This window comes from Apus apus, chromosome 3 (genome assembly GCF_020740795.1).
Source record: "Apus apus isolate bApuApu2 chromosome 3, bApuApu2.pri.cur, whole genome shotgun sequence".
NCBI classification, from domain to species: domain Eukaryota; kingdom Metazoa; phylum Chordata; class Aves; order Apodiformes; family Apodidae; genus Apus; species Apus apus.
The window spans coordinates 21,256,545-21,269,541 of record NC_067284.1 but is presented as its reverse complement, the minus strand read 5'-3'; the positions used below and the strand labels follow the sequence as shown (position 1 = coordinate 21,269,541).

Here is a 12,997-nt window from a genome sequence, read left to right as displayed (position 1 = left end):
TCCAACTTGGCCTTGAACACCTTCAGGGAGGGGGCATCCACAAGTTCCCTGGGCAACCTATTTCAGTGCCTTACTACTCTCATGGTGAAGAATTTCCTCCTGATGTCTAACCTAAATCTACCCTCTTTCAGTTTAAAGCCATTCCGCTGCCCTATCCCTACCCTCTCTGGTGAAAAGTCCCTCCCTAGCTTTCCTATAGGCCCCCTTCAGGTACTGGAAAGCTGCTATAAGTTCTCTCTGGAGACTTCTCTCCTCCAGGCTGAACAACCCCAACTCTCTCTGCTTGTCTTCACAGCAGAGGTACTCCAGGCCTTTGTTCATCTTCTTGGCCCTTCTCTGGACCCTCTCCAACAGCTCCATGTTTTTCTTGTGCTGAGGGCTCCAGAGCTCAGTGGTCTCACCAGAGCAGGGTAGAGTAGCAGAATCACTTCCCTCACCCTGCTGGCCACACTTCTTTGGAAACAGCCCAGGACACGATTTGCTTTCTGGGCTGCGAGCGCACACTGGCAGCTCATGTCAAGCTTCTCATCACCCCCAAGTCCTTCTCCTCAGACTTCTCCTGACAACCTGTATTTGTGCCTGGGATTGCACCAACCTAGATGCAGGACCTTTGCACTTGGCCTTGTTGAACTTTATGAGATTGGCATTGGCCCACCACTCAAGCCTGTCAAGGTCCCTCTGGATGGAATCCCTTCCCTTTATAGTGTCAGCTACTCCACACAGCTTGGTACCATCAGCAAATTTGCTGAGGATGCACTCAACCCCTCTGTCCATGTCTCCAACAAAGACGTTAAACAGCACTGGTCCCAGCAGTGACCCCTGAAGAACACCATTTGTCACATGACTCCACTTGGACACTGAACCATTGACCACAACTCTCTGGGTGCTGCCATCCAGCCAATTACTTATCCGCAGAGTGATCCATCTGTCAAATCCATGCTTTGTCAGTTTGGAAACCAGGATGTCATGTAGGACAGTGTCAAATGCTTTGCCCAAATCCAGGTAGATAATGTCAGTTAGTCTTCCACTATCTATCATCTCTGTAGCCTTGTCATAGAAGGCCACCAGATTGGTCAGGCATGACTTGCCCTTAGTGAAGTCATGTTGGCTGTCATCAATCACCTCTTTACTTTCCATGTGCCTAGGCAGACTTTCCAGGAGGATCTGCTCCATGACCTTGCCAGGCACAGAGGTGAGACTGACTGGCCTGTAGTTCCTTGGGTCTACCTTTTTCCCATTTTAAAAAATAAGGGCAATGTTACTTTTTTCCAATCAGCAGGAACTTCATCAGACTGCCACGACCTCTCAGATATGATGGGCAGAGGCTCAGTAACTGGATCCACCAGCTCCCTCAGGATCCGTGGATGGATCTCATCACGTCCTATAGATCTGTGCACCTTCAGCTTCTTTAGACGGTGACAAACCTGTTCTTCTACAGTGGGGGGTGCTTCATTCTCCCAGACCCTGCTTTCAGCTGCTGTGACCTTTATGATGAGGCTGGAGCACTTGCTGTGAAGACTGATGCAAAGAAGTCATTGAGAACCTCAATATCCTTCTCAATATCCTGTGTAGCTAGGTCTCCTGTTTTCTTACGGAGACAGCCTACACTTTCCTTGGTTGTCCTTTTATCCCAAACATACCCATAAAAGCTTTCCTTATTCTTCTTTGCATCTCTGGCAAGATTTAATTCTATCTGGGATTTGGCTTTCCTAACCTGATCCCTAGATGCTCATACAACCTCTCTGCAATCTTCCTAGGATACCTTTCCCTAGCTTCCACCCTCTGAATGCATCCTTCTTAAGTTTGAGTTTTTCTAGGAGTTGCTTGCCCATCCACATTGGCCTCCTGGAGTTTTTACCTGACATCCTCTTAGTTGGGATGCGTCACTCCTGGGCCTGGAGGAGGTGATCCTTAAATATCAGCCAGCTATCATGGCTCCCTCTACCCTCCAAGATGTTGTCCCATGACATTCTCAAGCAGAACCCTGAAGAGACTGAAATCTGCCCTCCTGAACTTTCCCTCAGACAATATATTTTAATTGTCTGTCTTGTCTACCTAGCTAGCTATTTACACAAAACCTAAAGCAACTTACATTTCTATCAACTGTATCAAATTCAGTTATGATATTCATAGAATCACAGAATGGCTTAGGTTGAAAGGGACCTTAGAGATCATCTAGTTCCAATGCCCCTGCATGGGCAGGGACACCTCCCAATAAAACAGGTTGCTCAAAGCCACATCCATTCTGTCCTTGGAACACTTTCAGGGAGTGCGGTATCCACAACTTCCCCAGGCAACCTGGGCCAATGTCTCACCACCTTCACACTAAATAACTTCTTCCTGGTATCTAATCTAAATCTACCCTGTCAGTTTAAAGCCATTCCCCCTCATCCCATCACTACATGCCCTTGTAAAAAGTCCTTCTCTTGCTTTCCTGTAGGCTCCCTAAGAAATATTATGAAATAACAGGAGGTGTAAGAGAAAAAGCGGTAAAAATGCAGACATAGAAACTGAAAATACTTTTCTTACAAGTAGTTTAAATCATTCAGTGTTTAAAATGGAAGAAGTTAAGTTGTGGGGTTTTTTTGATACATCCATGCTTGTTTAAATCAAATTCTCAATTAGTTTTTTCAAGCAGATGAACTATCTGGTAAATTCATGGCATCTATCACTCACTATATCATTATTCCAAAAACATGAAGGAAGAGGAGGCCAATTTCTGTTGGATTTCCATACAATGATAAGAAAAACATTTCCTCCTTGCTGTCGTCTAATTTCACATATTGCAAAAATGCAGTAATTTTTCTTTTAATTCAATTTTAATAAGATTTCTGTCTAGTAATCTTTCTTAATCCTATGAAACTTGTTTCATTATGACCTTCCCTTTGACAAATTAGTGCATTTTTATTACTTCCACACATAATGGTAAGAGCATTTGATTATTATTTTATGACTCATAGACACAAAGCAGATTTGGATAACCTCCACTGTGTGTGAAGGGTATGTTAAATAGTTATAAATATATTTGATAGCCTTGAAAGAGTCTGTAAATGTTTTAACAGTTGCCATGCGGGTAGATGCTGCAGGTTTGTACTTAAAGGTAGGTGTTTTTTCCATTTAAAAAGCAAACATTTATTCCCTATACTACTGTCTATGCATTTCTTCTCAACATTTATGAGAAATTTCATGATCCATACTTTACAATCCATAGTTCAGGTAGCATTACATACATAGATACTTAACATATACTGTGGTTGTAGTTCCTTGAATACTAATTTGTCTGGGAGTTCCAACTGTTTCTACCCACACTTACCTGTGGTTAGGAAACAGGACCCATCAGGCCTCTACCAAATGCCCATGTACTGAGATGTTTAGACCATATCTCTTTATCTTTCATACTGAAGATAGGTATGTTAAGTATAAATATTTAATGAGCAAATTTTTAACATGAAGGTCTGACTGTTTTCCATTTAATAGGACTGTGTCCCTCAACTGATACATCTTTTGTCATCTCTTGATCTCATTTAGAATGCCAGCCTGCTTTTGAAGACAGAAAGAGAGCAGTTGCTATGGACTGTGGCAAAATATCTGCTGTACCCACTGTATTCTGGAAAAAGCAGTGTAGGAAGCTATAGCATTCATTCTTATGAGCTAGTCTCTTCCTTCTTAGAGCAGTCTGTCAGTAAATTCATCCAGATTATATACATTATTAAAATTAATTTTCAAACTACCAAGCCTTTATGGTAAAATACAGAATTGAAAATAATATAGGCAAATAAGTTTTTTGTTATATTTTCTCCTCCCCATTCCATTATGGGGAGAGAAGTAAGCAGACACGTAATTCTTTGTTGCTAGCTAGGCCTAAACCACAACAGTATATCTATATTATTCCATCATACCTTTGAATGCTTTTAACTATCTGTAAAAAACAACACTAAAAATGAGTTTGTGTTATGCCCTCAAGATGACAAAAGTTAACTCTAGCACTGGCTGCCGTGTGAAGGAGACAACGTGGGACAGCTCACAGAATCAAATAATCCACTCCAATGAGTGTTCTCTAAGTTTCCTCATTTCACCTCTGTTTTCTTCACAGAAGGTACAATACCCAGAAGAAGTCAGCCACATTAGTATTTGTACACTGTTATGCAGAGAACTGAACTGTGGTGAAACATGAAATCAACTGCCATGTTCAAAATGACCTTTATCCTCCCTCTAGTATTCCCTAGAGAAATTTCAGAAAATTTTACTTAAAAGAGAAAAATCTCTGTCTCCACAGAAACCTTTCTGTGTGGATCTCTATAAGGGATTTTACATAGATAAAGAACTTACAAGTCCCAGAATGATGATTTGGCACTGTGAACAAATAGATGAGGAACAAGTTGGTGAAACTGGTAGTCCTTAAATCTAGAATGCAGGGGTATTCTACTTTTCTCATTTACATTAGCACCAGGAGCAAGTCCTAGCAAAATAAAGACAAACCCAGGGATGCCTTCCCTCTGCTGGGTTCAGACGTAATGAGTCCTTAGAGTCTATGAAAGACTTATGGTTGTATTGAGGTTAAGGAAGTAACACTGAATTCTTTCTCCACATTTTGGATTGTGGCCAATATGGAAGAAGACTCGGAAGTCTTAACCTCTTATTCTGTAACTGGATGTAAACATTTATTTAAAATAAATACAAATATATTTTTAAACCATTATCTGGTGCCATGTTTATACCACTCAAAGAAGATAGCACTTTCCTCATTTACTGCTAATGATATAGAGCACTTGGTATGAAGTTCAATTAGAATTGCAAGTTCCACTCGAAATCTTTAGGGCTGTATGTGAGGAAGGACTTAGAAATGTTCAGTGGTAAGAGCATTAACACAACAGTTTTATGGTATTTTAGACTTGAACTGAGGCTCTCATCAGCCTCAGTTTTCTGCAGTCCATCTCTTGAACTTCTTCACACTCACAGGTTTAGCACGCTGTGCTGAAAGTCAGCTCTGATATGGTGCAGCTGTGCAACCTCAGATCAGCCTACAGTGGAAAGAGCTAAGCTGTGAGAAAGACTCAACATGTCTCATCTGGAACCTTCATACCTGAGCTCAGAAGCTGCAATTAAGCTCTGGCCTTTGCCCTTTGAGCTTACAATAAAGCTAAAATCTGCTAGTAAGCCCAGTAATTTATTGATCTTGATCTTGCTTTGCTGCCTTGACTTCCTGGCTTAACTTTAAATCAGGGACTTAACCTATGATCAGGGACTTGCCTGGCAGCACCTGGACTTCTGGAAGAACGTTTTGGGTGGCTACCACCATCACAGGTCTTGTTTTGCTATCCTTGTTTGGGTACTGTGGGACTTCACCCCTTGCCTATAAGGTTGTTGCCCCTGCCTGCCTTACTACTATCCTCAAGCAGCAGATCAGTTGACACTTGAGGTCTTTGACCCATGCTAGTATCCCCAGTTGTCCTGGGGATAACCTTTAAAGAATGGGCATGTGACAGAGAGAAATATGGTGCCTGAGAAGAACTGAAGACAGACGTTTTTTCACTTTTAGAAAAACTTTTTTCTTTTCTTGTTATTGTTTAGTTAGCTTTTCCCTCATTGACTGTGCATGAGAACTTGGCTGTAGAAAGCAGCTCTGAAACTATCTACAGTCTGAAAAGTTACTAATTTATTTGAGTTGGTTGCAGAGAATCTGTGAAGGCAAATCTGAATCTTACTTGCAATAATCTGTTTCTTCCATTTCACAGACCTAAATACACCGAATAAATAGTGCATAGATACTAAAAGAAGAATCACTGTCATAACTTATAGAAAAAAGGGATTCAAATAACAATTTAGAGCTTGAAGTTGTAGATATAAAGTTGTTAAAGAAAAAATAAAAGTAATTTATTCTTTTCTCTCCTTCATTATCAACTCCAAGCTATTAAACAATAGGATTAGGTTTGATGAGGTAAAGAGCAAGCTCAAATTGTAGGCACCAACTGCATGTCTTCAGCTACAGATAGAACTGACATCAAAAGGTGATGGCAGCATAGAAATTTCAGCCTTAGATAAACAGAGAAGTGGCATTTAGCCACCCTCAAAGGATTCTTTTGGTATGTTAAACAGAGACTAAAACATAAGACCAAAACCCACAGGGTCAAGCATTCAAAAGAATTGTTTGAATCGGTTTCAGAGGACTTGTCAAAGCATGTCTGTATGCAAGTTTTAAGTATGATTGATCCTAATACATAAAAATATTAATTAGTATGTGAAATAATTAGTATTTTAAAATATTAACATACTCTGGTGACTGACAAAAATATTACATACATTGAAACTTTTACACTTTTTGTGAGTATTAGGTAATTATTTCTCTCAAAAAATTTAGTGTTCCTGCTAGTAAAACAAACAAAGAACAGTTACTAAAATATTTTATTTTTCACGTTTTATCTGAGTGAGGTTTAAAATGAAAAGGATTACATACAGAATTTTCTGTGCAACAATGAATAGTCAGGTTAAGGGAAGGAGAAGAAAGAATGTCAGCATCTCACCACAAATCCTGGTTTGCAAAAACAGGAATAACCAAAGCTGGGGTCCTTCTGAACACAGATGCCATATATGCAAGGGTTGGATATGCACTCATCAACATCCAACTCACAATGAAGGCCTTCCCATCCTGTCAGGAAAAAAAATAAACCAATAAAATAAAACTAAGACCAAATAAAATCTAAAGCTATTTATTGAGCATAAATAAAAACTAAGCTATGGTAACTATAATAATCCTCATATCTATCTATATAGTATAGAGTGTGTATGAACTACTTTAGGCTGTGATTTTTGAAGCAGAAAAAAGAAAATAAATTGTTTAAGAATAAACAAACACAACTCAAACTACATGAACTTTACAATTATACTCCACTGAACATATAAAAGAGAAGTTAGTATTTGCTGACTTCTATTTCTGTAGAGAGTAAGCTAACAAGAGTAAAACCTGAATATATTATTTCATTACTGAATTAACTGACTTGGCAGATTTCCCTTCACCTACAGAATTATCTGTATTGTTATTTCTCTCTTGACTAAGAACTGTCAAAGGTAAATAGCTCCCTGAAACCTCTTATCTCATTCCAGATCTGCACAGTGCAACCAAACCCACATTTTTTCCAAAATTCAAACTGAAGTATGAAATTGCTTATCTTATTTTTTTTATCTTTTCATCTTGTTCATTACATTTGTGCACTATTGTCACTGGGGAAGAAAAGTTTAGATAGATAAAAATAGTAACCGTTACAGAAAATAAAATAAAGAAAGTTTAAATCAGAAACTCTGAGACAGATGACTGTACCGGATCAACGAGGAGAACAATTCCTCAGCAAATACAGCTTTGTATTTGAATACCACCAGAATACCATCCTCTTATACTTAAATAATCAGAGTACTGGCCCTTTTGTTAAAATGCATTTCATATACAAAAATCTCCTTTACTACTAAGTGCACGCATATCTAAAAGGCCAAAAACTGACCTGGAAGCTGGTTTTAAGATCACATAATTTGAGCCTGTCTTGAACTTGTTCTTCAGAGGCTAAGCTGAAATAAAGAAGCCAATTTGCTTGGTACATACAAACCTAGAATTTTGTAAGCACAACTAGTTACTGAAGAACACCAGACCTTCTGCCACAATACTCTCACCACCCACTACAGCTTTGTTATTTCCCCAGTTAAATTTTCCCATTTCTAAACAAACTCCCACAGCCCAAAAACCCAGCAGTCCTCAACTGATTCAAATCTAATTTCCCCTTTCTGCATTTGCCTCATAGTATGCAAATGGACCCACTAGTTACACTCCAGTCCTGCTTTAGCTGCCCTGGTAGAAATGCTGCCTGTCCCAGCTAAGGACTTCAGCTGTGAGGCCGCTGTTAGTTCCTGCTGCTGTTGCTTATGAGCAGAGATGCTGTTAGAACACAGTTTGCATCTCTGTGTGCTGCTTCTGCACCTGAACAGCCTGCAGCTGCAGCCACAGATCCTGAACATGCATCTGTTACTCTCAGGGTATGGGGCCTGTTACTGGGACAATAGCTGACAAAATTCATGATCCATTGCAGAATGGATTTGTCAGAGATAAATCAATGTCCTTTTCTGCTATCACATGCTGTCTCCACATGCTTCATTTTGTTCTCTGGAGGCTTTTTGGAAAGCTGCAATCCTCTGCCTTGTTCCTATTTCTGTCTTGCCACTATCCCTTTTTCATTTCATTAAATCACAACTGTGGATCTGTTGCTGGGTATCGCAGACTTTCTTCCTTGTGGGAAGTTCTTTCCCACAGTTGCCTTTACAGACCTTTACTTGATCCCGTATTTCTGTAGGTGAACGTTAGCAGGGAAATCCAAGACCTAGCATATGTAAATAGCAGTGGTCTGCAACAAAAGCAGATTTGTTCCCAGCATTTCTACTGTCTGTCTCTGGAAGGTATTTTTTCTAATCCCTTTCTCCATTTGTACAGCTTTCCAAAAAGCAATTATTTCCAAAGGTTCCCACTACCTCTCCAAATTCACTTCTTTCCCAAGTTTAACCTTATCACTTCAGCTGTTTCAGAGACTCAAAAATGCCACATTAATTAAAAAAAAATAACAATATCCCTAATCATGATACATGTACTTACTGCACATGGCTCCTTCACTGTGTCTTTTCCTGGTGGAGAAATAATGTAGAGATCATAATCCCTACCAGTGAATGCTATTATTGAAAGAGATGCAAAAGGATGGCAGCTTACACTTGGATTGGAAGGTGTTTAAAACATGTTGGCAGCAAGACTGAGTTCCAAGGCCTCACAGAAGCTCCTGCTACTTATACTAAGCATTTCCATGTATAGTTGTATAGAAACAGCAGTTACAGTCTTTGGCTGGCAACCAATTTTTAAATGTCTATTACTAGCTTTAAAAATAAGAAGAAAAATTTTCAACTTGACAGTGTATGCTGAGTGATGCACTGTAATGATTAAAAAAAAAAAAATCAAGTTTTTAAGTCATCTGTATTGATAAATTGGTATTTGGCTATATGCAATAGCACAGAGTGAGGGCACACAGTTTTATCCACGTTCAACTTCCATTGTGTAACTGTGCTGAGTGGAAGAAGATACACAGTACTGAAGACAGGTCATGACTCAGATTTTTAAGATCAGAAGGGACCTTCATGACCATGAATTCTGACCCTGTGTAAGGTAGAGTCCAGAAATTTTTCACTCGGTGGTTCATACTTTAGGAGTATTTTGTCCTTCTGGGTAACTAAGTATCATTTAAACATAAAAAATTGCTATCAAAATTTTAATCTGAGAGCAAGTTACTTATCTAAGGCTTTAGTAAACCAAAGATATTTGCATTTAAGACTTGTGTATTACGACTATCATTCCTCAGTATTGACTAAACAAATGAATAAACTGTCCATATTGTTTCTCATTATGGAGGCACAAAAACATATTCTTAGTTCAATAGCTTGCATACTTTAAGAAAAATATGTTACATACAGTTTTGTAAACTGCACTAGGAATCCTTCAGAATGAAAATATGTAAAATAGAAATCTAACTGTATACATATTCCTGTTTGTAAATAGAAACCACGAAGGCAAAACACACCTCAGTATAAAGAGAATAGGGAGATCAGATGTATGAAGATATCATGGGTGAACAGAATATTTATCTTCCAGAGTGTATCTAAATAATCTATATAATAATTACTAAGAAATCTTGGTTCAGTACCATCAAAGAAAGTATTCAACAGTGCATCTCAGCTCAATCCAATAGGAAACAAGAGACTTGAACTGAAAAATAAGGTTTCAAGAGGCAGGTACTAGCATGATTCTTAAGAGTAACTGAGCTATATGCTCAAAGCAGTAATTTATACCCTACTTACAGGAGATAATGAGTAGTCCTGAACAGATTAAATTTGTGATTGCATGACAATCCAGGCTGATTGTGACCTTTGCTTTTGCATAAACAGTAAACCTCTTAGAATTTCCTAAGTCACAAAACCTATTTAAGTTGATTGATGCCAGTATAAGAAAATAAATCCCACTTTTTTAGAAAGTCCTTGATTTAATTCTATTTATAATTGTTCATAAAATTTCTTTTGTTCCCAGCCAGAAGACCTAAGCTGTTTCCCACACATGGGTATGTGTAGGAGTAATAGTAATATAGTGCCTACTTACCTGCTTGGTCAGTAAGTTACATTAGTAAAGACCATACATAATAAGCCTAGCTCTAAATAATTCTTCAGGCTCACTTAGTGCATTAGTTTTAGTTTTAAGTCTTTCTACCATGCTTATTAAACTACCTAATTATCTTTAGATTTAATTCAGAAAGTTTGTCAGAGACAGTTAATTTTTTGTACCTTGTAAGTTATATGCAAATAAAGAGCTTCATATAATTTACCTATTTTCTCAGTAGTAACACGGATAACTCAAAACTATCATTGTTTAAGATTGTTCTGTCAAATGCCAGTTACCTTGTTGACATGTACAAGTGTATCCATTAATATGATCTTCACAGGTTGAGCCATGCAGACAAGGTGATGAATTACACTCATTAACTTCTATTTCACAAAACTGTCCAGAAAATCCAGCAAGACACCTGAAACAAACAACATTCCAAGTGTTATACTATGCATAACCAACATATACTTTGCATGGAAACAATTTGTGTAAAGTATGTGCGTTAACAAGACAACCTCATATATTGCTTTCTGTTTTAAGGAGAATTTTACTGGAACCCTTACAAGTTTCACATTGTAATATGATCTTTCAGGGGATTTATGATTGGCAAAACTCATCCACAAATTTCACATCAGGATTATTATCACACCTAACAGTCTCAATTACAGTTTAATAGTTCTAGCAAGGTGAGTACAAACCTTTCTTAATGTGCTCTTGGGAGACTGTTTACTAAAATAGTTTATTTAGCTCAGTAACTGTAGTCCATGTTGCAGTACATGGAAAACTGCTTGATGATAAATGTTGCCCCATTAAATGTAACTACAGCATAAAAGCTAACCTTCAGGGACCATGGTCTCATTATCATTCTAGTTATCAAGTATTTGTCATCTTGAAAAAACTCTTCTGCATTTTTCTAGTTGTAAATCCTATGTGATCATTAATACCAATATATTTTCTTCTCATTTCAACACATAACTATGCAACTAACCCAAACTCACAAGATCTCTCATTAAGCTCAGAATTTTACTAACACATTACTGAGATACAACCTTGCATACATACACAGAGCTCAACAAATATAATCAAATTTGTTCTGCGGAAACAGAGCCCCATAATGGTATTCACAACATCTACTCTTTTGAGATGCATTGTACGTGGACATATTTCACATAAAATCAGTGTATTCAAACACTCCTGTTAGTAACTGGGTGGTGCACATTTTGTATGTTGCCATGCCTCTAATGAAGTGCATAAAACTTTATGCCCCACTTAGAGAAAGATGAATAGGTTAACAAATTATGTTTGAGTAAATTAGCACAGTCATGTCACCTACTCCTCAAGGTGCTACACTGTGTGAATACAAAACACACCATTAGAATGAGGCATCCACACTGTATATATCTTACCTTACCAGATCTTGTAGCAAAAAAGGAGGATGACCCATGGAACAGGTATCTGTAACAGTTCCTGAAGGATCATTACACTGTGTATTCATTATTACTTTTTGGGTTTATTTCTGCCTTGACTATTAGAATTCATTTGTTTCATTTTATACAGAATACACCCTGGGTAATGGGAATTTATAATCTACTGAGACAATGACAGAACAGATTTTTCAAAGTCTGCAAGTCCAGAGGAGGGTCACAAAGATGATCAGGGGGCAGGAGACCTCTTCTACGAAGACAGGCTGAGCGAGTTGGGGTTGGTTGGCCTGGAGAAGAAAAGACTCTAGGGAGACCTTATAGAGGCCTAGATGATGTTTTAAGGTCTGTTCCAAACCATTCTATGATTCTCTGATAACAAAGTTTTGTGTTCAGACAGCATAATTACATATTAATGATGCTTCAGGACTGCAGAAGGACGATTCTGAGCAATTATGAAACAACTAGCAGTATGTTACTAGTAAGTGTTTACAAGTCATAAAACAACAACTTAATGTCAGCAGCTTTCTCAAATTGCCCAAAGTGGCACTAAATTTTACGCTTTATCAAGAGCGTTAATGAAGTTAACTCTTCCTAGGATATGACAAACTCTTCAGCAATGTCTTAAATTTTTGTTTTCTCTCACATGCCTTCATTCTTACTCCTTTTTTTATAAATATGTATTTCTGTTCTGCTTCTCCACATTCTTACCTCACTTCTTTCATTACTTTTTGAGCATTAGGAGGGACAGAAACAATAGAATTTAAGTACAACTGACATTAAAAAGTCTAAGTAGATCGGGAAAACGGTTCTGGTATTATAAATGGCATTAAGCCCAAATGAAATACTTTGGACCGTGTTTGTATGTGGTGCTTGGGATATGGCCATTTAGCAAATATTTGGGCTTTTAGATAGCTTTCATATCAAAATATGGCTACTGCAAAACTTGTACACTGATTACCATTTAATAAAAACCAATTTATGCTTTTATAGGTAAATGCATATCTGAGTTCAGCAGAAAGCAAGTCTAAAGAGTTTATCCCAGAAAGCAAGCAAATACCCTGTGAAGGCTGAGCTTTTACACTTACAAAGGTATCCATGTATGATCAATAGTTCTGAACTGAAAGGCAGCAAAAAATATAGCTCATTTTCTCTATGAATAATGCATTCACAATTTAATTATGACCAGTTTATATGGATGACAGTAAAGAACTTCCTCTTTTCTATCATTCTTTACAGCTCTTTTCTCTCACATAAAAATGCTGAGATAACATGATGCTAGTATGGTCCCTTTTCTGTTCTACCTTGATATCAGTCATTATCAGGACTGATCCTCTTAATTTGGGCATATGCCAATGCAATAGCTGAACAAAAGACTGTAAAGATTCTATTGAATTGGATG

At 37.9% G+C, this 12,997-nt stretch overlaps 1 protein-coding gene across 1 annotated transcript in view; it reads right to left on the bottom strand.

Annotated features, from left to right (window-relative positions):
• The window catches only part of EYS (eyes shut homolog), a 686,220-nt gene that overhangs the window by 344,184 nt on the left and 329,039 nt on the right, over nt 1-12,997 (bottom strand). Inside the window, exons 21-22 of the mRNA XM_051613735.1 lie at nt 10,468-10,592; nt 6,522-6,646 (exon numbers count right to left, since the gene is read on the bottom strand). Coding sequence (XP_051469695.1) covers nt 6,522-6,646; nt 10,468-10,592 — 250 coding nt within the window. The remainder of the gene's footprint in view (nt 1-6,521; nt 6,647-10,467; nt 10,593-12,997) is intronic.